A 26,419-nucleotide genomic window follows, 5' to 3' on the forward strand; every position below is an offset into this window, starting at 1 on the left:
GACTTTAAAGCAACAATATTCAAGTTATTTTGTACCTCATAGTGTTGGCTGACAATTTTGTAATTGTGTTACCTATAGCTGTTCCAGATGCCCCTGGCACTCCCGACTCAACTGAAGTCACAGGTGAAAGTATCACACTGGCATGGACACCTCCCACCTCAGATGGAGGAAATCCAATCCAAAGCTATATTGTGGAGAAACGTGAGAAGAAGACAGTTCGCTGGTCAAAGGTCAAGACCAAAAAGCCTATCGTTGAGACTGGTCACAAAGTAGTCCATTTGACTGAAGATATGGAGTACGAGTTCCGAGTGATGGCAGTAAACGACGCTGGTATTGGAGCTCCTAGCAACATATCCATGGCCATTAAAGCCAGCGAGCCCAGGGATATTCCATGCGCTCCATCTATAGTAAATGTAAGCGATTCTACAAATACATCCATCAGTCTGGAATGGACCAGGCCTGCGGATGACGGTGGCATGGAAATTCTGGGTTACATCATTGAAATGTGCAAAGGAGACGAGGAGGAATGGCACAGAGTAAATGAAGAGCTCTGCGTTGAAACTATGTACGTCACAAGTGGTTTGGAGACTGGCGCAGAATACAAGTTCCGTGTTGCTGCTGTCAACTATATTGGTAGAGGAGAGGAACAAGAAATCCCTGAACCAGCACAGGCAGTGGACAGACAAACAGCACCTATTGTTGATATTGATGCCAGCTTCAAACAGACACACATTGTGAAGAATGGAGATACTGTCTGTCTCCAAGTAGCCTTCAGGGGAAAACCAACTCCCACAGCACAATGGGTTAAGGAGGATGGAGAGCTTGGAGTCATGACAGAAATCATTACAACAGAGAACACCAGTACTTTGACGATTGAGAACTGCACTAGATATGACTCTGGTAAATACACCATTACCCTTGAAAACAGTGGTGGCACTAAGGATATTACATTCACTGTGAAGGTGATGGACACTCCTGGACCTCCAGTATCTCTGATCTTCAAGGAAGTCTCCAGAGGAGCTCTCACACTGGTCTGGGAACCTCCCACTAACGATGGCGGAGCCCGCATTCATCATTACATTGTGGAGAGGCGTGAGGCTAGCCGCCGTACTTGGCAACAGTCTGGAGGCAAGTGCACTCAGCTGATACTCAGAATAAGTGATCTGCTAGAGGGCGTCCCATACTTTTTCAGAGTTGCGGCAGAAAACCAGAATGGTATTGGTGAGGCTTATGAAAAGCCAGATCCAATTGTTGCCACTGCAGAACCTGCATCACCGAAGAGACTAGACATTCTGGACACCACTGATACTTCTGCAACCCTGGGTTGGTTGAAGCCTGAGCATGATGGTGGTAGTCGTATCCAGTGCTATGTTGTTGAGGCCAAAGCCAAGGGCACAGATAACTGGATGGTTTGTAACAAAACCAAGAATCTGAGCATGGTGATTGAAAATTTAGGTATGGGTGCAGAATATGATTTCCGTGTGAAAGCAAAGAATGAAGCAGGATTTAGTGAGCCAAAAGAAACCATGGCTTCTGTTCTTATCAAAGAGCCACGAATTGAGCCTACCGCTGACCTCAGTGAAATCACTAACCAGCTGATCACATGTAAGAACAGTGGCACCTTCACAATTGATGTTCCCATCACTGGCAGACCAGCTCCTAAGGTCATCTGGAAGCTTGAGGAGATGAGGCTGAAGAATTCAGACAGGGTATCTATCACTACAACAAAGGACAGGACAACAATATCAGTCAAAGAAGCCATGAGGGGTGATGGTGGTAAATACTTCCTTACCCTAGAGAATGTAGCCGGTACAAAGACTTTCACTGTGAATGTTAATGTAATTGGAAGACCTAGTCCCCCCACCGGGCCCATTGAGATCACAAACATCACCTCTGTGTCCTGTGTGCTGAACTGGGAAGAACCAGAGGATGACGGTGGAACCGATATCACAAACTACATTGTTGAAAAGCGTGAATCTGGCTCCACTGCCTGGCAGCTGATCAATTCCAGTGTGAAACGCACATCACTGGTTGTCTCACACTTGACCAAATACATGCAGTACACTTTCCGTGTCTGTGCTGAAAACAGATTTGGTGTAAGCAAGTCTACCGAGTCTGAGACGATTGTTGCTGAGCATCCATTTGGTGAGTGTAACTTTATTATCTTCTATACTGTATAAATAGTTATGATTAAAACGTTTAGACCTAAAATAAGTTATTTCTTTCTCTTTACAGTACCTCCTGGTCCACCAACAAGACCTGAGGTGTTTGGCGTGACATCTAACAGCATGAGCATCAAGTGGGAGGAGCCTTTCCAAGATGGTGGCAGCAAAGTGACAGGCTACTGGATAGAGAAGAAGGAGAGTAACATTATCCTGTGGGTGAGGGAGAACAAGATCCCATGCTTCGAGTGCTACTACAAAGTAGAGGGGCTGGTGGAAGGCTTGGAGTACCAGTTCAGAATCTATGCAATGAATAGTGCTGGCCTGAGCAAAGCCAGTGAGGCATCGAAGAGAACAGTGGCTCAGAACCCAGTTGGTGAGTCCAATCAGATAAAATACATAAATTGCACTTATGTTTAGGATTATGTGATTATTGTCTCAAATTATGTATTCAGTTATTATTATAGCTCAAAAGTCATTTGTGATTTGAACACCCAAGTGCAAACAGTGCAGAAAATAAATTTAACTGAAAGAAAGTCTGTTCTATTTCTAAATAATATTTCTATTGTCCCCAGACCCTCCTGGTAAACCAGAAGTTACAAATGTGTCAGGATCTACTGTGTCCATCAAATGGTCTACCCCTCTGAATGATGGTGGTTGTCCTATTGTCGGTTACATTGTTGAGCGTAAGCCGTACTCCATCACTGGAGAAGGCCGCTGGCTGAAGTGTAACTACACCAACGTGACAGATAATAACTTCACTATCACAGCCCTGGGAGAGGGAGAGGTCTATGAATTCCGTGTCATCGCTAAGAATGCTGGTCAAGTTTTCAGCATTCCATCTGCGTCCACCGGCCCTGTGACATGCAAATCTGAATATTGTAAGATACAACTCAATTTGTGATCCCAAACATTTGGGGGGGGGGGGTTATAAATGCCAAATAAAGTCAATAATAATTTCCCTAAATGCCTTTCTTTTTCACTCACAGCTCCACCAAAGGCAGACTTGGACAGCAAACTTCTGGCAGACACTGTTACTGTCAGAGCTGGGTCAGACCTAGTTTTGGATGCTGCTGTTGGTGGCAGACCTAATCCCAAAGCCTCATGGGCCAAGGGAGATAAGGATCTGGAGCTGTGTGAGAAGTACTCTCTGCAGTACACAAGCACCAGAGCAATGGCCATCATCAAGTTCTGTGATAGAGATGACACTGGAAAGTACATTCTCACTGTCAAGAATGCCAGTGGGGTCAAGACAGCAGAGGTTAATGTGAAAGTACTTGGTAAGTATTCAAATGGAGTTGAAAAAAAGCACACAAAAGACATAAAGAGTTAACATAAAAAGATACATGACATACAACTTGAATTATTATGATTAACCTGGTCCGTCCTGCTTCTAGATACACCTGGAGTTTGCGAGGGTGCGATTGCCATCAGCAAAATTACACAAGAGTCATGTACGCTGTCCTGGAAGCCTCCTCTTGAGGATGGTGGAGATGCTGTGTCCCACTACATTGTTGAGAGACGTGACACCAACAGGCTCAATTGGGTGGTTATGGATGCTGAGTGCAAGGCATTGACCTGTGACATCACCAGACTGTTTAAAAACACAGAGTACCTCTTCCGTGTGAGAGGAGTCAACAAGTATGGCAGTGGTGTTCTTCTCCAGTCTGAGCTTGTCATTGCCAGAAACACATTCAGTAAGTCTAATTGTCTATCGACTTGAAAATTTGAGGCATCAAGAGACACCTAATTTTTGTTTATTGCTGCTAAAATAGTTGACTTAAATGTATTCTGTCATATTGTAGCTGTGCCATCTCCACCGGGAGTACCCGAGATTCTAGCTGTTGGGAAGGACTTTGTTACCATTGAGTGGCTGAAATCAGAGAACGATGGTGGTAGTGAGATTACCCATTACCTCGTCGAGAAGCATGAGAAAAAGAGTGCCAGGTGGATCAAGGTGAACAGAGATTCAGCGTTTCTGGACACATGCCTGAAGGTCTCAGGCCTCGTAGAGGGAAACACCTACCAGTTCCGTGTGACAGCCATAAACAAGGCTGGCGAGAGTGAACCGAGCGAGTTGTCTCTCTATGTTGTCTGCAGGGTGCCGACATGTAAGTTTCCATTACTAATGTACAGAGCATTGTTGCTGAAATGAGTCTTAACTGTAGTCCTTGTTCCCTTGAGCAGAATGAATATTGAATTTGTGCAAAGTATTTACTTTGTGCTTGCATCCATCAGGTACCCCTGCTCCTCCATCAATCCCCCGCATCACAGACACCACCAAGGACAGCATCAGCTTAGCCTGGTCCCGACCAGTTGAGGACGGAGGCGCCGATGTCCTAGGCTATCTTCTGGAGAAGCAGGAAGAGGGAGCTGAGGAATGGACCAAGGTCCATGAAAAGACTCTGCGAGGCACAGAACATGTTGCTACTGGTCTTACAACTGGAAAGAAATACTGTTTCAGAGTTGCTGGAGTCAATGTCAATGGAACTGGAGACTTCAGTGAACCCTGTGCAGAGACAGAGGCAACTGAGAAAATTGGTGAGTTTCCTTTTTTCATGTACATTTAAAGAATCAAACAGTGTTCATGTGGGATGGTTAACTGTATGTTTTGTCTTATAGAAACACCTGACCTGGAGATGCATGATGATCTCAAAAAGACCATCTGCCTGAGAGCAGGAGGCATCCTCAAATTAGTTGTCAATGTAACTGGAAGACCCATTCCTTCCATCACCTGGAGCAAGCCAGATGTTGACCTCCATAACCGTGGTTTCATTGAAGTCACAAATTCCTCTACAACTCTCATTATTGACAAAGTGCATCGCTATGATGCAGGCAAATACACCATTGATGCAGAGAATGAGTCTGGCAAGACATCTGCTACTATTGTTGTCAAAATCTATGGTGAGACTTGTCATGCTTTATATATTCTGTAAATTAAATGTCTTATATTTTTGTAGATAGGGATCAGTAGTGGACAGATGATTAACTGTAAATCTGCTCTCCTATTCAGACACTCCTGGTCCAACAGGACCAATTCAGATCAAGGAGCTCACAAATGAGTCTGCCCTCATTGCATGGGATCCCCCAACTGTGGATGGTGGGGCCCCAGTGAACAACTACATCATTGAGAGGCGTGAAGCATCAATGAGAGCCTACAAAACAGTGACATCCAAGTGCAGCAAGACATCCTATAAGATCACTGGACTCATGGAGGGACTGATGTATTACTTCAGAGTCTTACCAGAGAATCTTTATGGAGTGGGAGAGCCATGTGAAACACCTGATGTTGTGTTGGCATGTGAAGTACCCCTGCCTCCAAGCAAATTAGAGATGGTGGATGTCACCAAGTCCTCAGTAACACTTGGATGGGAGAAACCAGAGCATGATGGTGGCAGCAGACTCACAGCCTATGTCATCGAAGCCTGCAAATTTGGCACTGACAAATGGATGAAGGTGGCAACCATGAAGATAACTGACTTGGAATACACTATCAACTCTCTGAATGAGAATGAACAGTATCTGTTCAGAATCAGAGCTGTTAACAGCAGGGGAGCTAGTGAGCCGAAGGAGATTGTAACAGCTGTTACAGTCCAAGAACAACGGGGTATAGTTTTCAATACAAACATATGCATATAAATGAATACAAACAATCCTAATAAAGAATATGAATGCATTTTAAAGCCACGTGTCTACATAACATGTTTTCTCCTTCACAGTTCTACCCAAGGTTGATTTCTCGAGCATTCCTCAGAAGGTTGTTAATGTTCCTGCTGGAAAACCACTTGAGCTGGACTTGCCAATCATTGGAAGACCCCCACCCATTTGCTCATGGTACTTTGCAGACACAAAGTTGAAAGTCACTGACCGTGTTAAGATTCAAAGCACGGGAAAGTTCTCTAAGTTGACTGTGCTTAATACAACCATTGATGACACTGGCAAATATAATCTGGAAGTAAAGAACATCACTGGAGTCATCACAGAAACTATCAAAGTCATTATTCTTGGTAAGTACCTTTACATAGTAGCAATAACAAAATACATTTGCATAGCAGGTGGATAGGGGAGGAGCGTTATAGAATAACTTTATATTACTATAACGTAATGCTGCAATGTTCTTTATTGTGCTTCTATTTACTAGACAAACCTGATGAACCTAAGGGACCAATGAGGATTGATGAGATTGATGCAACCTCAGTGACATGCAGTTGGGATCCTCCGGAGAGGGATGGAGGCGCTCCAATCAGTGGCTACACTGTTGAGCAGCGTGATGCTCATCGTCCTGGATGGGTGCCAGTCTGTGATTCTGTTAGCAGGGCCCAGTATAAGTTCGAAAAACTCACAGAGGGCGATGAATATGTGTTCCGTGCAGCCGCAATCAATCGCTTTGGCACTGGATCATTCTTGCAATCCGAGATTGCTGTATGCAAGAGTTCAACGAGTAAGAACCTTGATATCAACTCATTTTATTTATACATTTGGCTGTGTTATTCAAACTGAAGAGTGACAAAAATGTTTATTTTCTTATCTACAGACATTCCTGGACCTCCTGGCAGGCCAACAGTGTTTGATGTGTCTCGTGATGGCATGACCGTAGCATGGCTCCCACCAGAAGAAGATGGTGGATCAGAAGTGTCCGGATATATCATTGAACGCAAGGAGGTCAGGTCTGACAGATGGGTGCGTGCCAACAAGAACCCAGTAACAATGACCCGATACAGATCTACAGATCTGATCGAAGGCTTGGAGTATGAACACAGAGTCACAGCCATAAATGCCAGAGGAGTTGGCAAACCCAGCCTTGTCTCAAAACCAGCAGTGGCAACTGACCCCATTGGTAAGAAGATACAATTAATGAAAAATGTTAACGCTTCTAAAGCAAACAATTAACTAAACTACTAATAATATAATCAAATAAATTCATAATGTTTTACTATCACAGATCCACCGGGCTCACCCCAGAACCCCAGAATCACAGATACCACAAAGTCCTCTGTGTCTCTGGCCTGGAGTCCACCTGATGATGAGGGAGATGCCAAGGTTTCAGGCTACCTGATTGAGATGCAGAAGGTCGGCCAGCTGAACTGGATTAAATGCAATACAACTCCGTCTCTGATCTGTGAATATACACTGACAAAAATGCCCCAAGGAGAAGAATTCAAGTTCCGTGTATTGGCCTGCAATGCCGGCGGATCTGGAGAGCCCGCTGAAGTACCAGGAACCATCAAAATCACAGAGATGCTTGGTGAGAACATATGCACAAAATACAGCATGGCTTTAGACATTTATTTTCTTCATGTCATTTGGGAAAGTTGCTCTTCAAACCCTTTTTTTATTTTGCAGAATCTCCTGATTATGACCTGGAGCTTAAATACAAGGCTGTATATGTGGTCAGGCAAGGAGGAGTTGTCAGACTCTCTGTGCCTGTCAAGGGTAAACCAGTCCCTACATGCAAGTGGACCAAGGATGGCTCAGATGTTGCTGAGAAGGCCATGTTTGTTTCTTCTGAAGACGTCACTGAGCTTGTGATCAAGGATGCAGAGAGGAGCGACTCAGGTGTTTACGACCTTAAGTTGGAGAACAGGGTTGGGAAGAAGGTTGCTCACATCAAGGTGAACGTCATCGGACGCCCTAGCGCTCCTGAAGGCCCGCTCAAATTTGATGACATTCAAGCCAACTCTGTCAGAGTTAGCTGGACAACCCCCAAAGACAACGGTGGAACAGAACTCTTAGGATACATTGTTGAGAGACGTGAGTCTTCCAGAGTGGCATGGTACACCGTGGATACCAGGGTTGTCGACACACACCTGTTGGTCAAGGGACTGCAGGAAGGTGTTAAGTATCACTTCAAGGTGACAGCAGAGAACCAATATGGCATCAGCGAATCTTTGAAGTCAGACAAAGCAATCATACCAAAGACTCCATTGTGTGAGTACATCTTTCACAGCATTTATCAGTTCTTTATTCAGTATTGGCAATACACACTGTCAAATGTATAGCCCACCTTTTAAACAATGGGGAGTAAGAATATGTAGCAAGGAATAAAGGCTACCTTAATGCTAACTGTGCTATTTTCTACTATAATCAGGTCCTCCTGAATCTCCAAGCACTCAACCAGAGATCATGGATGTCACAAAGAGCTCAGTTGCTCTCTCCTGGTCCAGGCCAAAGGATGATGGTGGTTCTGGCATCACTGGGTACATTGTTGAGTACAAAGAAGTGTCCTCTGAGACCTGGGTTCGTCACGAGACCAAAGTGGTCTCGACCATGTTCACTGTGCCTCGTCTTACCCCTGACGCTGAGTACCAGTTCCGCGTCATTGCTGTCAATCTCATTGGACAGAGTGAAGCCGGACCTGCATCTGACTCAGTCACATGCAAAGATCCATTTGGTGAGTTACCGCGTGCAAACTTTAAGTGTGATCATTTTTGTGTTTAAATAGACATTGCGCTACAGTGCTTTTACACTTTCCTCTGTGTGTTGTTCTAGACAAACCAAGCCAACCCGGTGAGATCGACACAGTCAGTGTTGCAAACAACAACATTGCCATCCGCTGGAAGGTGCCAGAATGTGATGGTGGAAAAGAGATCCTGGGTTACTGGGTGGAGTACAGGAAGTCTACAGAGAGCACATGGAAGAAGTGCAACAAACAGCGTCTGAAGGAGAAAGAGTTCACAATGGCTGGTCTTGCTGAGGCCACTGAGTATGAGTTCAGAGTGTTTGCTGAAAATGAAACCGGAATCAGCCGACCACGCAGAACAGCTACATGTATCAAAACTAAACTCAGTGGTACGTAAAACATGATAATGTGCACAGCAATTTGTGTAACTGTTAATGTATTGCTGAATATTAATTATGTTGAATGAAGGCATCATTTGCATTGTATTGAATTCCACTAACAGTTATGTACCACTCTCTGTCAACAGTTGGAACTCAACCAAGCCTTAGGAAAGAAATGGATGAAGTAACAACAAAACTTGGACAACCAGGAGTTATGAAATGCCAGATTATTGGCAGGCCCGTTCCTGAGATCAAATGGTACAAGGCCGGTAAGGAGATCATAGAGTCTCGTAAATATGAGATGAGCTCTGATGGTCGCAACCACTCCCTGAGTATAACGACAGACCAGCAAGAGGATGAGGGTGAATACACATGCAAGGCTGTCAATGACGCAGGTGAGGCGGAGACCACTGGTACTCTGGTATTGGAGGCCGCCCCTCAGTTCCACCCTGACTTCCCATTGAAGAACACATACCATGCAGGTCGTGGCACTACTTTGCGCCTGCATGTTGTCTACATCGGACGCCCTGAGCCAAAGATCATGTGGCTCCATGGAGCTTCTACTGTAGAACCATCCGAGAACATAAGCATTGAGAACACAGAGCACTACACTCACCTGGTGATCAAGAACGTTGAACGCAGGGTACATGGAGGAAAATACAGAGTCAGACTGCACAACCACTTTGGCAGAACTGACACTGCAATCAATGTTGAAATCCAAGGTATGTTTATTTGGGGATTTAAAAAACACAACAAGCATTCATAGGCAATGTTTATGCAATACATATAAGAAAAGATCTTGGTCCAGTCCAGTGTATGAACTGACCTTATTCTTCTGCACATTTCAGATAAACCATCAATGCCTGAAGGTCCTATTGTGCTTGATGCTCTGCTGAAGAACTCAGTAATCATCAGCTGGAAGCCACCAAAGGATGACGGTGGATCAATGATTACCAACTACCTTGTTGAGAAGCGTGAGGACAAGGAAGAGGCACAGTGGGAACTGGTGTCATCATCTATCACTGCCACCAACTGCCGTGTACCTAACCTGGTTGATAGCGCTGGCTACTTCTTCCGCGTCTATGCTCAGAATCGTTATGGAAATAGTGAGCCATTAGAACTATCTGCTCCTATCCTCATCAAGAGCCAGCTGGGTATGTTGACCGTTACACCAAAATAACATTTAGAAACACAACTAAAAGAAAAGGATGTGATTTCTAACTGAATTGCTTTTCTCCACAGCTAAACCTAGTCCACCACTCCTGCCGGTTGTCTCCGGAGTGACCAAAGTCTCATGTGTTGTCGCTTGGAAACCTCCTCTCTCTGATGGCGGCTCTAAAATCAAGAGTTACTACATTGAGAAAAAGGAGAAGAAGGGTGAATGGACTCCTGTTACCACTGATGAAATCCACCAAACCGTCTTCTCCGTCAAACGCCTTGTGGAGGGCTCAGAGTACATCTTCCGCATTAAGTGTGAGAATCTCGGCGGTGAGAGTGACTGGAGTGAAGAGTCTGCACCCATCATTCCAAAGACAGCTGTTGACGTCCGTGCTCCCGCCTTCAAAGAGGAGCTGAGAAGCATGAGTGTCAAATATAAGAGCAATGCTACCTTTGTTTGTAAGATTATAGGACAACCTAAGCCTGTGATCAAATGGTTCAAACGTGGTAAAGAGATCCAGTCTGATGGAAAGAAACTCAAAGTACAAGAATTCAAGGGAGGCTATCACCAGCTGGTGATTGCTGATACTGAAGAAGATGACTCCACTATATACCAGATCAGAGCAACAAACCAGGGAGGATCTATCTCATCCACTGTCTCTCTTGATGTTGAAGGTGAGCAAACAATTTTATGTGGCATTAAAACATCTTTACGCATTAAAACATCTTTACATATTTAGGCTTACAATAATACAGGACACTAATCTTGTAAGCAGCATTTCTATTTGGTCATAATACTACTTTCTCTTGACATTAACTAAATGAAACATTTTTTTCTAGTTCCTGCCAAGATTAACCTGCCCAAAAACCTGAAGGATAAGGAGGCCATCCCTGCCCTGCGTGGAGAGTTGGTCAACATCAAGATTCCTTTCAGTGGCAAACCAGATCCTGTCATCACATGGCAGAAGGGACAAGACCTCATTGACAACAATGGATACTATCAAGTTATTGTCACTAGATCATTCACATCACTGGTGTTCCCGAACGGTGTGGATAGGAAGGATGCTGGGTTCTACATTGTTTGTGCCAAGAACAGATTTGGCATTGACCAACAGACAGTTGAACTGGATGTTGCAGATGTGCCAGATCCTCCACGTGGTCTCAAAGCCAGTGATGTCTCAAGAGACTCAGTGTCTCTGAGTTGGGTTGACCCAGCAAGTGATGGTGGCAGTAGAGTAACTAGCTACATCATAGAGAAGTGCCCTACAACAGCTGACAGATGGGAACGTGTTGCCCAGGCCCGCGATACTCGCTACACTGTTGTCAACCTGTTTGGAGGAACTAGTTATCAGTTCAGAGTCATTGCCGAGAATAAGTTTGGCCAGAGTTCCCCATCAGAGCCAAGCGGTCCGGTTATGACAAAGGAAGACAAATCAAGAGTCCTCAGCTATGACAAGGAAGTTGATGATTCTGGATATGTTTCAAGTCGCAAAGCTCCTCATTCCAATGCTAAGGATGTGCATGAAAAATACATGATTGCTGAGGAGCTGGGAAGAGGACAGTTTGGTATTGTTCACCGCTGTGTTGAGACTAGCTCTCAGAAGACATACATGGCCAAATATGTTAAGGTGAAGGGAGCAGATCAAGCAATTATCAAAAAAGAAATTGCAACACTGAATGTGGCAAAGCACAAGAGTTTCCTGTGCCTCCATGAATCATTTGATAGCCCTGAAGAATTAGTCATGATCTATGACTTCATCTCAGGTGTTGACATATTCGAACGCCTTGGAACAGCCGACTTTGAGCTTACAGAACTTGAAATTGTCAACTACATCAGACAAATATGTGAAGCTCTCGAGTTCTTGCACAGTGCAAGTTATGGTCACTTTGACATCAAACCAGAGAACATAGTGTACACTACAAGAACAAGCACTAACATTAAGATCATTGAATTGGGACAGGCCAGACGCTTGACACCAGGAGAACAGATCAAGGTGCAGTACACAACGGCCGAGTATGCAGCTCCTGAAATCCACCAGACCGATATGGTCAGCACCGTCACTGACATGTGGTCAGTTGGTGTCCTTGCATACATCCTTCTTTGTGGACTCAACCCCTTCACTGCTGAAACTAACCAGCAAATGATTGACAGCATTTCAAATGCCGAGTACAATTACGAAGATGAAGCCTTTAAACAGGTCAGTGTTGAATCATTAGATTTCACCGACCGCCTTCTCACAAAGGAACGTAAACATCGTATGACAGCTGCTGAAGCTTTAGGCCATCCTTGGCTGACAATGCAGCCGGAACAACTCAGCGGAAGAATCATTCCCACCACTAGGCACAAGAGATATTACCAGGCCATGGTGAAGAAAGAATGGAGCACTGTTATCTCCGGTGCTCGCATTGCCTGCGGTGGAGCTATCAGACCCCAAAGAGGTGTCTCTGTTGCCAAAGTGAAGATTGCACCATTTGAACATGGCCCAGTGGCTGGACAGATTGGTCATGTTGTCGTGGATGAGAAAGAAAATATCAAGTTTATTTGCAACATTGAGAACTATGACAGCACTACAGAGGTCACATGGTACTGTGGTGTTAGACAGCTAGAGGCAGGTACCAAGTACGAAATTGAATATGAAGATGGGCTGGCAACTATAACTATAAATGGGGTCACCAGAGCTGATGATGGCACCTACAGATGCAAGATTGTCAATGAGTATGGTGAGGACAGTGGCTACGCTGAGCTCTTTGTCAATGGAGTTAGGTCATATCGTGACCACTTCACAACACGTGTGGTGAAGAAGGTGAAACGCAGAGTGGACACAGCTAGACTGCTCCAGAAACCACCTGAGTTCACCCTGCCTCTGTTTAACCGCACAGCTTACATTGGAGAAGATATCCGCTTCGGCGTCACCATCACTGTGCACCCTGAACCACGTGTAATGTGGCTGAAATCTGGCCAGAAGCTCATTCCTGGTGATGATGACAAAAAGTACACTTTCCTCACCGACAAGGGTCTTTATCAGTTAGTGATTCACAACCTGGAGTCTGATGACGAGGCAGAGTATAGCGTTGTGGCTCGTAACAGGTATGGCGATGACAGCTGTAAGGCTCGTCTCACTTTGACTCCCCGTCCTGCACCAGCAGACAATACGTTGAGGCCCATGTTCAAACGCCTGCTTGCTAATGTCGAGTGCAGAGAAGGCCAGAATTGCCGATTTGAAATCAGAGTGTCAGGACTCCCGACACTGAAGTGGGAGAAGGATGGCATGCCATTGGCATTTGGTCCATCAATTGAAATTGTTCATGAAGGCCTGGACTACTTTGTCCTTCATGTGAAAGACACTCTACTTGAAGATTCAGGCGTATATAGAGTTACAGCAACCAACTCTGCTGGATCTGCCAGTTGCCAAGCCACCCTAAAGGTAGAGCGGTCCACCCATGTTAAGAAAGAGTATGTGAGTGACAGGGACAAAAAGAAACAAGCTGAAAAAGAACAAATGGACAAAAAAGTAAGGCTATCACAGATCCTTTCTGGTACCGAGGTCATGCCTCTTCCCCCACTGGCACAGCAAGCTATTAGAGAGGCAGCCACGATGTTTAAACCTGCTGTGACAACAAAGAAGGGTGAGAAGACGGAGGCTGAAGTACAAAAAGAAAAAGAGGAAAGGAAGAAGAGGGCGGATGAGAAGAGGCTGCGCATGCCATACGACGTTCCCCCGGCTCGTGTTGTCGGGCCCACAGCGCTCGAGGAAGATATGGAAATCAAACACTTTGTTCCCTTCTCTGATATGAAATGGTACAAGAAGCTCCGGGACCAGTATGAGTTCCCCGAGCCTATGGACAAGATCAAACAGAAGAGGATGAAACGTATCCGTCTGTCCAGGTGGGAACAATTCTATGAGGTGCCTCTGCCAAGGATTAAAACCCAGTACAAACCTAAATGGCGCCTTCCAGCAGTGACACAGGATGACCTGGAGACAGTGAGGCCTGCAAGGCACCGCACTCCTTCCCCTGAATTGGAGGCCTACCACAGAATAAGGAGGAGGTCTCTTGGGGATCTCTCAGATGAGGAGCTCCTCCTGCCGGTTGATGAGTATCTCTCCATGAAGCAAACAGAGGAGCAGAGACTCCGTCTGGAGGAAGAACTGGAGCTTGGCTTCTCTGCCTCCCCACCCAGCCTTAGCCCTGTGCGCTTTGAGCTGTCTTCACTTCGCCATACATCTCCAAGGCGCGCGACATATACTGAAGAAGAGGAAGGTGAAGAGGTTCAGAGGTACGACTCCTATCGTGTTCCATCCAAGTATGAGGCAGGGCCAAGTTTCCTCGACCTTCGCCAGCGCCATGACAAGGCCACACACAGACCTCCAAGACAGAAGCAAAAAGTGTATGAAGAGAGAGAAGACCAGGAGATGCTGAGACCTGTCAAAACAACACAGCGAATCACCTCTTATAAAAGTCAGTTGAAACAGATGGAGTTTGAGGAAAAAACAAGAGTTACAAGAAAAGAGAAAACAACTGTTCACGTGTCAACTGTGACTGAAGGTTCTTTAATGGAGACATCTGAGCATCTTCCTGTCTCATTTACTTCTTCATATGTTCCCATCGCACGTCCTGCAGTCAAAAAGACCACAGCTGCAGAGGCTAAACCTGAGAGAAAGAGATCCCCAACCCCTGAAAAGCCCCGTCATAAATCCCCAGGTTCCACTGCCTCACATGATGTCACCTTATCTAAAGTTGATTTCATGTCCAGATATGAGGCGAGAAAGGCAGTTCTGAGATCTGAGAGAAAGTCAACAGAGAGTAAATTCGAGGTTGTCACTCAGCAGCCTTTCAGCCTTGATCATGTGCCACGTGTAACAGTAAGAATGCGTTCTCACCGTGTGCCATTTGGCCAGAACACCAAATTCACTCTAAATGTCCAATCAAAGCCTGTGGCTGATATCAAGTGGTACCATAATGGAATACAGATCCATGACAGCAAGAAGTACCGAATTTCTAATTTGAGCGGAGTCCTGTCTCTTCAGATAATGGACTGCCAGACAGAGGATAGTGGTACTTACCGTGTTGTGTGCACCAACGCAAAGGGCGAGGCTTCTGACTATGCAACTCTGGATGTGGCTGGAGGAGGGTTCTCTACCTATGCCTCACGTCGACAAGATGAGGAGCCCCCATCCGCATATGTCCCGGAGATGACCAAGACAGAAGTCTACCACGTGTCCTCCAAAACAACATCCTCCACTGAGAAACATGAGAAAGTGGAATCTTTACAAATGAAAACTGAGGAGAAGAAAGTAACTGTGGAGAAGAAAGCAACTGTGGAGAAGAAAATTGAAATTAAGAAATTTTCACCCACAATCGTTTTGAGACCCCATTCCCTGACTGTGTCTGAAGGTGAGACTGTTAGATTTGTGACTGAGGCTAATGGAGAACCAATGCCCAGCGTTACCTGGCTGCATCAAGGAAAGGTTGTGACCTCCACACAGCGCCACCATGTAACCTCAGCACAACATGTTAATCTTGAGTCTACTTTCGAGATCAGTTCAGTGGAGCTTTCAGATGAAGGCAACTACTTGGTAGTGTTTGAGAACTCAGAGGGCAGAGAGGTGGCCCACTTCACTCTCACCATTCGTCGCAGAGAGTCTAAAGAGAAGGTGGTGGCCTCTCCTCCCAGAGTGACCTCACCAGAACCCCGGGTTAAATCTCCTCAAGGGGTCAAGTCCCCAAGAAGAATCAAGTCTCCAATCAGTTCGTCTCCAATCAGTTCGCCCCCAAGAGTCAAGTCGCCACCCACAGTGAAGTCACCCACCCAGATGGGGTTGCAGAAAGCCAAGCCTTCCATTTCAGTGGACCTGCATGACATCACAGCAGCTTCTGACTCTATCATCAAGCTGACAGTGAAAGTAGCAGGACATCCAAAACCAACATTTTCTTGGATGAAGGATGGAAAGGTAGCTTTAACGTCCACATTTAAATTAATTGTACAATAGTATAATTGCATGGCCAGCATATTTGCTGATAACAAATGATCTAACTAAATGTCCTTTGTTCTTTCCTTATTTGTAGACTCTCTCAGAGGGTGGGAAATATGAAATCTTTGAGGAGCAAGGCTCAGCATATCTTGAGATATATGAATCTGAGGTCTCTGACAGTGGTGTTTATAATTGCACGGTCACCAACAGTGCTGGATCTGTATCCACATCCTGCACCGTCACTGTTCAAGGTAAGAGTTTTTTTTACTATAAATAATTTGTTCAAATGTTTTTCATTTATGTATAATAATGTATTCTATTTTAAGTCAATCATCTTCTTATATAAAGTTCCTTTATCCTTCAATTCTAAATGTATCATATAATAATTTACTCTAACACTGTACACAGGACCTTATATCTTAACCATGCATTTGTTTCTATTTTAGCCTCTGCTAAAACCACAGCACTTGCAGAGAAATCTCAAGAAATATCCAGCTCCACCTATCACGCAAAAACAGAAATCTGTGAGGAAATTATGGAAAAAGAAATTGTTTATGAGGAAATCCAGTCTTACACAGAAGTAAAGGCTTCCCACACCCAGATGTCAATGACAGTGGGCCAGTCTCTCACACTAAGAGCTAATATCCCTGCAGCGTCAGACATCAGATGGATCCTGAATGGAGTTGAACTGGCCAACTCAGACCAGTACAGATATGGTGTATCTGGAAATGACCACACTTTGGCTATCAAGGAGGTCAGTCAACAGGAAGAAGGGGTTATTACATGTGAGGCTAAGACAGAGCACGGCCTGGTCAAATGCCAGTTTGACACCACCGTTAGTGTCAACATCTCAGATGCCCCCTCATTTCTGGTGCAACCCAGATCCCAGAACATCAATGAGGGGGAAAGTGTAAAATTCACATGTGAGATTGCCGGAGCACCTGCCCCTGAAGTGGAGTGGCTTAAAGACAACATCATAGTAAGAACACAAACATTTATGTAAAAAAAAAAAGCTACATTACCCATTGTGGAAATAATACAAAACTAAGTCTTCTCTCTTTTTACAGATATCTATGGCAACAAACATGCAAATAAGCCGCTCTAAAAATGTGTACGTACTGGAGATATCTGAGACCACAGTTGCAGACAGTGGCAAATACACAATAAAAGCCAAGAATCAATATGGACAATGCTCTGCAACAGCATCTTTAAACATCATCGGTAAGCTTTAGTTGATTTATCCATCTAATACACAACAGGCTTACATGAATGCAAAGCTTTCTGGAGTTTGTCTCAATGTAAATGATGTGTTATTACTAATAGCTGCTTTGAACATATGTTTAAACTAATACGTGTGTATGTATAAAAGCATACACAGAATGTTGTCTTAAATTCGTCATGTGACTTTTATTTGATATTCTCACAGCTCTTGTAGAAGAACCAGCACAAATGCTTGTTATGGAACAAAATGCTGCTGCTACCAGCTTGCATACCGCTTTCTCAGCCTCTTCAGTTCACATGGCATCCATGCAGACTGCCTTCTCCAGCAGCTCCAGTTCTGCCGAGGTTACACTTGAGAGCATGTCCATTGCAAGCATGTCCACCATGGCAGCTGAATCAATCGTAAAAATGAGCTCCAGCAGTGTAATGGAAATGTCCAGTCATTCAAATATAGAGGCCTCCTCAGTGAGAGCCATCTCACAGAGGTCTAAAGGTGAGATGCTACTGCTACCTCTGTTACAAGTCTGACAAGATACACAAAGTGTGTTATGCTTATTGTTCAACTCAATTTTTTTGCGTGTGTCTTTGAAAATACATTAAATTCTTTGGTTTCCTAAAAGGTGCACCACCAAAGATCGAGGCCCTTCCAGAGGATATCAGTGTTGAACCAGGCAAGTTCCTGACTGTGGCCTGTGCCTTCTCTGGCGACCCAACGGCCATTGAGTGGGTTCATTCTGGCAAGACCCTTCCCTGCGAGGAAGAGAGCAATAGGTTCCTCATCGAGACTTCTGGGGACCTCACCACACTCATGATCACTGGCGTGAAAGAGGATGATGCTGGAGCGTACACCCTCAAACTGTCCAATGAGCTTGGATCTGACACTGCAACTGTTAATGTTCACATTCGATCCATGTAAAAAAGAAAAAAGAAACAACTAATATAAATTTATATCCCTATTTCCCTCATCCAGTACCTTTTTATTTATTGAATTAGCAAAAAATCATCTTTACTTGATAAAGACCTGGATTTCTGTTCTTGTAAATATCAACTATTTTTATACCAAACTTGACATTAATTTATGCCAAACTAGACTAAAGTCTAAAGTTGTTATAAAATGTGCCATATTGGATAATTATGACTTAGGATTTTTGAACCACTTTTCTGTGACATGTACATAATGTATATAGCCGAATTTAACGGTTATGGAAAATGTATGAATTGTTATTTATGACAATATTAACTGAAACAAATGGAACTAAATGTTTAACAGGAGAAAGATTCACATGAAACGAATACCCTGAAAAACCTGAAACTAAACTCTGTGCCTCAACAATAAGTTGAAGTCTTAAGATTGCCTCAACAGGTAGAGAGGCTCCCTGTTGAAGTTTACAAAATCAGAGAGACAATGTTATTATGCACCGTACATCTGTGCGTGCAATATTACAATACTCCTATGAATTGTAACATGACCATAAGACCCTGAGTGCTGTTTGCATATTACCCTCATGGAAGCAGCATAAACTGGTCTTGTGTTCTGACTGACTATGTCATACCACCATTTTAATGACATGCTCAATGTGCGAGCGGCCTGCACTTTGAGCTCTATATAATTTTATGTGCACTGTTTCTGGCAACGGATAGTTGAATTGGTTTTTTCAAATTTAACATCTCCTGGCCATTAAAATAAAAGTCAATTCAAGTTCTTCCTTGCAGAAGCAGTGCCATCTCTTGGAGGATTGCTAGGTAATATTTTGTGTGTTTGAGTGTGTTTTAGTTTTAGAATTTCACCTTGTCAGTAGTCAGGGTAACCATCAAGTGAATGTACCACAGTGACTCCATCTCCTGTGAAAAATAAGCAATTGCATTAATGTTATACCCTGCACTTTGATTTAATTGATCTATTATGTAGAATTACCAGTGTATTCATCCTCCTTGAGTTTTATGCATTACTGATTTAATAAAGCATGATTTCAGCACAACAAAACTTTGCCTTTTTATTTACCTCCAGCTAATATTTAAGCCTACAACTCATGCATACAATTAAATGAAAACTGATATTAATTAACGGGGTTTGGCAGGGTTAACAATCTATCACAATCTATTTCATATAATCTCATATAGAATGGTAGTGTGGAAATTTAAAGCACATCACTGGAATTAATTCATGATATTAACATAGTTTGCAGTCGCTATTAAATGTTCACCAGACACGTACTAAATTAATAACTATTCAGATACGTGTCTTATTAACACAACTCCATAGCACAATACATAGCAAACAGTGGTCATGGTATGTAATGGGTATCTATGGAGTTAAATTAGGATAGAGATTTTAAAATATTCTTTTGATCGTGTGAAACTAAACTCTCTCTGTACCTTGTGCTATTTATGATACAGCATTTTATTCATCTAGCACAACAGCCAAGCTCTCTAAATACACTGTGCAAGGCCAAATTATTTAATTAGTTAGCGAGTGCCAAAGCTGCAGTCAAATCCTTATTACAGTAAGTGGAATCTGTGTGCAAGCTTGCATTTTGGGACCCACTTGTCTCCTGAAAGAACACCAGAAAAAAATCCACCGCACGCAGAAGCCCGCAATAGGTAAGATCTGCCGTGAGAATGTTTCCAATTGAATATGAATAATAATACATTGCTGAAGTAGGCTATCCTACCTGACGTCTTTCACCAAGTCTTCACTTTACCCGTAGCTAAATTGCTTTGCTGATGATTTGCCTTCTTCTGACAAAACTACAAGCAGTTATTCACGTGTCTAGCAATGCTATGTTTATCACTGCACGCAAATAACAATACAATGTATGTCTGATTGGGAAACGTTTAAAAGCCAATAACCGCAATTAATCAAATTAATTGTTAAATCAACCAGACTTTACGAGTCAATAGAGTGGGGATGGTGACGAACAACGATGAGATCTAAATGTATAATTGTATTTGTTGCAAATGTATGTTTGCCTATTTAGGTGAAGATGTTAAATGCAGGTTATTTTAGCGAGGTGAAGTTAGTTTCATATTCGACATTCAACATTCGTCTTACATTCGGGAAACGCTTGTTTGCAGGGCCGCATTAAGGACCGTGTTTACAATGTCAAAAGATTTACAATATTTTTATGAATATAAAACCTCAAACGGACACCAGAGTATTCTAACAATATCTGGTATATTTTCACAGCCTTTACATTTTCAATTACGTTTCAAACTAAATGATAGAAATCACTAATATATGAAAATAGTTTAATCCTCGCAAATCTTAATAACTTTTTCAAAATTGTGTCCAAAAATCTCAAATATACACCAGATTATTCGAATAAAGTCTGGCCTACTTCCACACCCTTTACATTTTCAATTAAGTTAATTAATTAATTAAGTAGTTAATTAATTAATTAAGTAAAACAGAATTATAGAAAATTGCTTATCTCTGAAAAGATATACACTAATAATCTGTTTTGGCTATTTTAAATGTCCTGGTTGCAAACGCTTGTTGCGGATGAGTAACACAAATGCATCATTGAATGGAATCAAGTTCTAAATACATCTGTGCCCGAAAAGGCTACAAAGTTGATATTTTTTTCTTCTTCTCCACAGATTTGGAGACAACATGTCAAACAAATGTGTCATTATAATTCATATCCTGGGTTGGATTGTCATAAATGCACACAAAATCACTGTGACATCGGGTATTAATTTTTTCTAGTATAATATTATAGTATTCACGTATTTCACATATTTCATATTTAAAATTACTTTAATCAATGACTGGAGCGTCAGTCAGGATATGATGAACCACACAGTAACTCAAACATGCCTTTCAGGTATGAGACATATCTGGTCATATCCATGCAGAACCTTCTTACCTCCTCCTCCACCTCCTCCTTTTCCTCCATCAACGCAAAAATCAATGCTCATGGTAAAGCGTTAATGTGCTAATTCCAATTGTTGACGAAAACATACATAAAAGTACATTTTGTCCACAATTTTATTTAGAAATGTGTTTAACTTCATGCATATTCATAAATATACATATTTCAGGTTGACATAACTGAACACATTATAGGGAAAAAAGGTGAAAAGGTATGCATTTATTATATGGGAGTTTTTTTAATCAGTTTTATAGTAATGAAGGCCGTGTATTACAGTTTATTACTGGTTTTATTTAAAGGGATGCAGAGGAGCCAAAGGACGTAAGGTAAGACAAAGTATATGAGATTGAAGTAAAGGACATATTCTGTTTAGATGGAACTAAAAATATGTACTCATTGTCACCAAGTGATTCATATGACTTGTCAAAAAGTATCTGTGAGTAAATGAGGCATCAGCTTCAAGTTGTGTATATCATATGGTTCTGTACCCCAGGGACAGCCAGGTTCCATTGGTCAAGAGGGGAAACCAGGGATGTCAGGAATAATGGGTCCCTTAGGCGAACAGGTTGGTCCGAGGACCATGAGGTTAACATAATATTATACCTAAATATTATTCTCCATGTGCATTGATAAAAGGAACATCGTACCTTGATTATCTTAATTTTTCCAGGGAGAAAAGGGGGACAGAGGCTGGCGAGGCTTGTTTGGTGAGATGGGCACACCAGGAGTACATGGGGTGAATCAATACATGACTACAAATGTCAACTACATATACAACAAAAAACAGGTTGATCTCGGATGTATTCTTCTTTAACAGTGAATACTTGGGTTTCAGGGTCGTCCCGGACGCAGTGGATCCAAAGTAAGCTTTACCTGTATCCATCCATATGATCTGTAATATTGACGAAAACTGGGTTCTTAATTTTCCAATTGCGATGCCAAAAGGGTGAAAATGGATTGAAAGGAGTCCAAGGATCTTCGGGAGAAAATGTGAGCAATTTATTTGTTTTCCAACTTATTTTTGATGATGACATTAAGTAATTCATTGTTCCATCAACATACCCAATGTGTGTTCATAGGGATACCCTGGAAGTGGTGGTATCCCTGGGCTAAAGGTAATTGGCTGAAACGATAGATTTAAGGGAATGTTTTGCCCAACTTCTGCCAATGTTTTCCTGTAATGTTTATTTCTATTCATATGCATTAAAGGGGGATCCAGGGCTGAAAAGAATTACAGGCTTGCGGGGACAGGATGGACAAAGGGGAGCTTCTGGACAGAGAGGGACTATGGTAAACTAATCATCAATTGTATGAATGTACTGTGTATATTTACTGAAAAAATATGTATACATCTCTAATTTCAACATGAAAAATTTGCTCTCGTTTTCCAGAGTGCAGAATTGTTAACACAACACATATTTAAACTTGTGGATATTGCAGTTGAAACTTTTAAAAGCTAAGGCACAGATGGGCATTGAAACCATTATTTTCAGTTTATGAGCCCACCATTACCTGTCATCATCCAAAAATATAAGGTAACCCTGTGTTTTGCAATTATATTAACACTAGTCACTATGACACAACGGCAATTGAACACATGATCTTCAGTTTTCAAGACAAACACCTTGCCACTTGGCCACCATGCCCTGCAGTATATCGTGAAATTTGGATTTTTCTTGCATGGACACCCATAACAATGGATGATTTTTGGACACAAATTCTGAGTTTTCTTACAGGAAAATCCTTTTCGACAGATGATGAAGAGCTAATCACAAAACCAACAAGTGGTTTTGACAAATGACAACTACAAAGGCATGGATGGGGGTTGAACCCATGATCTTCTGTTTAGGAGACCGACGCCTTGCCACTTGGCCACCATGCCTTGCAGTTATCAAAAGCTTTGAGTTTTCTCGCAGGACAACCCTTTTCGACAAATGATGCAGAGCTACTCACAAAAACAACAAGTGGCTTCAGCAAATGACAACTACGAAACAAAGGCACGGATGGGGGTTGAACCCATGATCTTCGGTTTACGAGACCAACGCCTTGCCACTTGGCCACCATGCCCTGCATCTCCATTAGAAATGTTGAGTATTCTCACAGGAAAACACTTTTCGACAAATGATGCAGAGCTACTCACAAAACCAACAAGTGGTTTCAGCAAATGACAACTACGAAACAAAGGCACGGATGGGGGTTGAACCCATGATCTTCTAGTTCACGAGACCGACGCCTTGCCACTTGGCCACCATGCCTTGCGGTCAACAGAAGCTTTGAGTTTGCTCGCAGGAAAACCCTTTTCGACAAATGATGCAGAGCTACTCACAAAACCAATCGGTTGTTTCAGTAATTGACAACTAAGAATTAAAGGCACGGATGGAACCCATGATCTTCGGTTTACGAGACCGACGCCTTGCCACTTGGCCACCATGCCCTGCATCTCCATTAGGAATGTTGAGTTTGCTCGCAGGAAAACCCTTTTCGACAAATGATGCAGAGCTACTCACAAAACCAACAAGTGGTTTTAGCAAATGACAACTACGAGACAAAGGCACGGATGGGGGTTGAACCCATGAGCTTCTGTTTACGAGACCGACGCCTTGCCACTTGGCCACCATGCCTTGCGGTCAACAGAAGCTTTGAGTTTGCTCGCAGGAAAACCCTTTTCGACAAATGATGCAGAGCTACTCACAAAACCAACACGTGGTTTCATTAATTGACAACTACGAAATAAAGGCACGGATGGGGATTGAACCCATGATCTTCGGTTTACGAGACCGACGCCTTGCCACTTGGCCAACATGCCCTGCAGCTCTATCAGAAATTTAGATTTTTCTTGCAGGAAAATCCTTTTCAACAGCTGTCATAGCTACTCACAAAACCAATTGGTTGTTTCAGCAATAGACAACTAAGAATTAAAGGCACGGATGGGGATTGAACCCATGATCTTCGGTTTACGAGACCGACGCCTTGCCACTTGGCCACCATGCCTTGCAGCTATCAGAAGCTTTGAGTTTTCTCACAGGAAAACCCTTTTCGACAAATGATGCAGAGCTACTCACAAAAACAACAAGTGGCTTCAGCAAATGACAACTACGAAACAAAGGCACGGATGGGGGTTGAACCCATGATCTTCGGTTTACGAGACCGACGCCTTGCCACTTGGCCACCATGCCCTGCATCTCCATTAGAAATGTTGAGTTTTCTCACAGGAAAACACTTTCGACAAATGATGCAGAGCTACTCACAAAACCAACAAGTGGCTTCAGCAAATGACAACTACGAAACAAAGGCACGGATGGGGGTTGAACCCATGATCTTCTGTTTACGAGACCGACGCCTTGCCACTTGGCCACCATGCCTTGCAGCTATCAGAAGCTTTGAGTTTTCTCACAGGAAAACCCTTTTCGACAAATGATGCAGAGCTGCTCACAAAAACAACAAGTGGCTTCAGCAAATGACAACTACGAAACAAAGGCACGGATGGGGGTTGAACACATGATCTTCGGTTTACGAGACCGACGCCTTGCCACTTGGCCACCATGCCCTGCAGCTATCAGAAATTTAGATTATTCTTGCAGGAAAACCCTTTTTAACAGCTGACACAGCTACTCACAAAACCAACCGGTTGTTTCAGTAATAGACAACTAAGAATTAAAGGCACGGATGGGGGTTGAACCCATGATCTTTGGTTTACGAGACCGACGCCTTGCCACTTGGCCACCATGCCCTGCATCTCCATTAGAAATGTTGAGTTTTCTCACAGGAAAACACTTTTCGACAAATGATGCAGAGCTACTCACAAAACCATCAAGTGGCTTCAGCAAATGACAACTACTGAACAAAGGCACGGATGGGGGTTCAACCCATGATCTTCGGTTTACGAGACTGACGCCTTGCCACTTGGCCACTATGCCCTGCAGCTATCAGAAACTTTGAGTTTTCTTGCAAGAAAACCCTTTTCGACAAATGATGCAGAACTACTCACAAAACCAACAAGTGGCTTCAGCAAATGACAACTACGAAACAAAGGCACGGATGGGGGTTGAACCCATGATCTTCGGTTTACGAGACCGACGCCTTGCCACTTGGCCACCATGCCCTGCAGCTATCAGAAATTTAGATTTTTCTTGCAGGAAAACCCTTTTTAACAGCTGACACAGCTACTCACAAAACCAACCGGTTGTTTCAGTAATAGACAACTAAGAATTAAAGGCACGGATGGGGGTTGAACCCATGATCTTTGGTTTACGAGACTGACGCCTTGCCACTTGGCCACCATGCCCTGCATCTCCATTAGAAATGTTGAGTTTTCTCACAGGAAAACACTTTTCGACAAATGATGCAGAGCTACTCACAAAACCATCAAGTGGCTTCAGCAAATGACAACTACTAAACAAAGGCACGGATGGGGGTTCAACCCATGATCTTCGGTTTACGAGACTGACGCCTTGCCACTTGGCCACTATGCCCTGCAGCTATCAGAAACTTTGAGTTTTCTTGCAAGAAAACCCTTTTCGACAAATGATGCAGAACTACTCACAAAACCAACAAGTGGCTTCAGCAAATGACAACTACGAAACAAAGGCACGGATGGGGGTTGAACCCATGATCTTCGGTTTACGAGACCGACGCCTTGCCACTTGGCCACCATGCCCTGCAGCTATCAGAAATTTAGATTTTTCTTGCAGGAAAACCCTTTTTAACAGCTGACACAGCTACTCACAAAACCAACCGGTTGTTTCAGTAATAGACAACTAAGAATTAAAGGCACGGATGGGGGTTGAACCCATGATCTTTGGTTTACGAGACCGACGCCTTGCCACTTGGCCACCATGCCCTGCATCTCCATTAGAAATGTTGAGTTTTCTCACAGGAAAACACTTTTCGACAAATGATGCAGAGCTACTCACAAAACCATCAAGTGGCTTCAGCAAATGACAACTACGAAACAAAGGCATGGATGGGGGTTGAACCCATGATCTTCGGTTTACGAGACCGACGCCTTGCAACTTGGCCACCATGCCCTGCAGCTATCAGAAATTTAGATTTTTCTTGCAGGAAAACCCTTTTTAACAGCTGACACAGCTACTCACAAAACCAACCGGTTGTTTCAGTAATAGACAACTAAGAATTAAAGGCACGGATGGGGGTTGAACCCATGATCTTCGGTTTACGAGACCGACGCCTTGCCACTTGGCCACCATGCCTTGCGGTCAACAGAAGCTTTGAGTTTGCTCGCAGGAAAACC

The 26,419-nt window shown here is 43.3% G+C and overlaps 1 protein-coding gene and 14 non-coding genes across 15 annotated transcripts in view; 1 reads left to right on the forward strand and 14 right to left on the reverse strand.

The window, feature by feature from the left end:
- Positions 1-19,272, forward strand: part of ttn.1 (titin, tandem duplicate 1) — a 134,321-nt gene extending 115,049 nt beyond the window's left edge. The window contains exons 214-238 of the mRNA XM_047047516.1: positions 79-2,145; positions 2,236-2,538; positions 2,738-3,043; positions 3,152-3,442; positions 3,560-3,859; positions 3,968-4,273; positions 4,401-4,703; positions 4,785-5,066; positions 5,176-5,769; positions 5,882-6,169; positions 6,304-6,603; positions 6,697-6,999; positions 7,105-7,407; positions 7,506-8,090; positions 8,251-8,553; positions 8,652-8,951; positions 9,089-9,664; positions 9,791-10,096; positions 10,185-10,775; positions 10,941-16,051; positions 16,167-16,323; positions 16,519-17,051; positions 17,140-17,293; positions 17,499-17,786; positions 17,914-19,272. Coding sequence (XP_046903472.1) covers positions 79-2,145; positions 2,236-2,538; positions 2,738-3,043; positions 3,152-3,442; positions 3,560-3,859; positions 3,968-4,273; positions 4,401-4,703; positions 4,785-5,066; positions 5,176-5,769; positions 5,882-6,169; positions 6,304-6,603; positions 6,697-6,999; positions 7,105-7,407; positions 7,506-8,090; positions 8,251-8,553; positions 8,652-8,951; positions 9,089-9,664; positions 9,791-10,096; positions 10,185-10,775; positions 10,941-16,051; positions 16,167-16,323; positions 16,519-17,051; positions 17,140-17,293; positions 17,499-17,786; positions 17,914-18,209 — 15,146 coding nt within the window. The 3' untranslated portion in view covers positions 18,210-19,272. The remainder of the gene's footprint in view (positions 1-78; positions 2,146-2,235; positions 2,539-2,737; positions 3,044-3,151; positions 3,443-3,559; positions 3,860-3,967; positions 4,274-4,400; positions 4,704-4,784; positions 5,067-5,175; positions 5,770-5,881; positions 6,170-6,303; positions 6,604-6,696; positions 7,000-7,104; positions 7,408-7,505; positions 8,091-8,250; positions 8,554-8,651; positions 8,952-9,088; positions 9,665-9,790; positions 10,097-10,184; positions 10,776-10,940; positions 16,052-16,166; positions 16,324-16,518; positions 17,052-17,139; positions 17,294-17,498; positions 17,787-17,913) is intronic.
- Positions 19,273-22,978: 3,706 nt separating this feature from the next.
- trnar-ccu lies at positions 22,979-23,050 on the reverse strand. Its single transcript has one exon. It is a non-coding gene; the product is annotated as a tRNA-Arg (tRNA).
- Positions 23,051-23,163: 113 nt separating this feature from the next.
- Positions 23,164-23,235, reverse strand: trnat-cgu. The gene has a single exon. It is a non-coding gene; the product is annotated as a tRNA-Thr (tRNA).
- A 482-nt stretch (positions 23,236-23,717) lies between these two features.
- On the reverse strand, positions 23,718-23,789 carry trnat-cgu. Its single transcript has one exon. It is a non-coding gene; the product is annotated as a tRNA-Thr (tRNA).
- Positions 23,790-23,902: 113 nt separating this feature from the next.
- Positions 23,903-23,974, reverse strand: trnat-cgu. Its single transcript has one exon. It is a non-coding gene; the product is annotated as a tRNA-Thr (tRNA).
- Positions 23,975-24,087: 113 nt separating this feature from the next.
- trnat-cgu lies at positions 24,088-24,159 on the reverse strand. The gene has a single exon. It is a non-coding gene; the product is annotated as a tRNA-Thr (tRNA).
- A 113-nt stretch (positions 24,160-24,272) lies between these two features.
- Positions 24,273-24,344, reverse strand: trnat-cgu. The gene has a single exon. It is a non-coding gene; the product is annotated as a tRNA-Thr (tRNA).
- Positions 24,345-24,458: 114 nt separating this feature from the next.
- Positions 24,459-24,530, reverse strand: trnat-cgu. Its single transcript has one exon. It is a non-coding gene; the product is annotated as a tRNA-Thr (tRNA).
- A 113-nt stretch (positions 24,531-24,643) lies between these two features.
- Positions 24,644-24,715, reverse strand: trnat-cgu. The gene has a single exon. It is a non-coding gene; the product is annotated as a tRNA-Thr (tRNA).
- A 111-nt stretch (positions 24,716-24,826) lies between these two features.
- Positions 24,827-24,898, reverse strand: trnat-cgu. Its single transcript has one exon. It is a non-coding gene; the product is annotated as a tRNA-Thr (tRNA).
- Positions 24,899-25,198: 300 nt separating this feature from the next.
- Positions 25,199-25,270, reverse strand: trnat-cgu. The gene has a single exon. It is a non-coding gene; the product is annotated as a tRNA-Thr (tRNA).
- Positions 25,271-25,753: 483 nt separating this feature from the next.
- trnat-cgu lies at positions 25,754-25,825 on the reverse strand. The gene has a single exon. It is a non-coding gene; the product is annotated as a tRNA-Thr (tRNA).
- A 111-nt stretch (positions 25,826-25,936) lies between these two features.
- trnat-cgu lies at positions 25,937-26,008 on the reverse strand. Its single transcript has one exon. It is a non-coding gene; the product is annotated as a tRNA-Thr (tRNA).
- A 115-nt stretch (positions 26,009-26,123) lies between these two features.
- trnat-cgu lies at positions 26,124-26,195 on the reverse strand. The gene has a single exon. It is a non-coding gene; the product is annotated as a tRNA-Thr (tRNA).
- A 111-nt stretch (positions 26,196-26,306) lies between these two features.
- trnat-cgu lies at positions 26,307-26,378 on the reverse strand. The gene has a single exon. It is a non-coding gene; the product is annotated as a tRNA-Thr (tRNA).
- Positions 26,379-26,419: the final 41 nt, after the last annotated feature.

The sequence above is a fragment of the Hypomesus transpacificus genome, chromosome 23 (assembly GCF_021917145.1).
Source record: "Hypomesus transpacificus isolate Combined female chromosome 23, fHypTra1, whole genome shotgun sequence".
In the NCBI taxonomy this organism is placed as follows: domain Eukaryota; kingdom Metazoa; phylum Chordata; class Actinopteri; order Osmeriformes; family Osmeridae; genus Hypomesus; species Hypomesus transpacificus.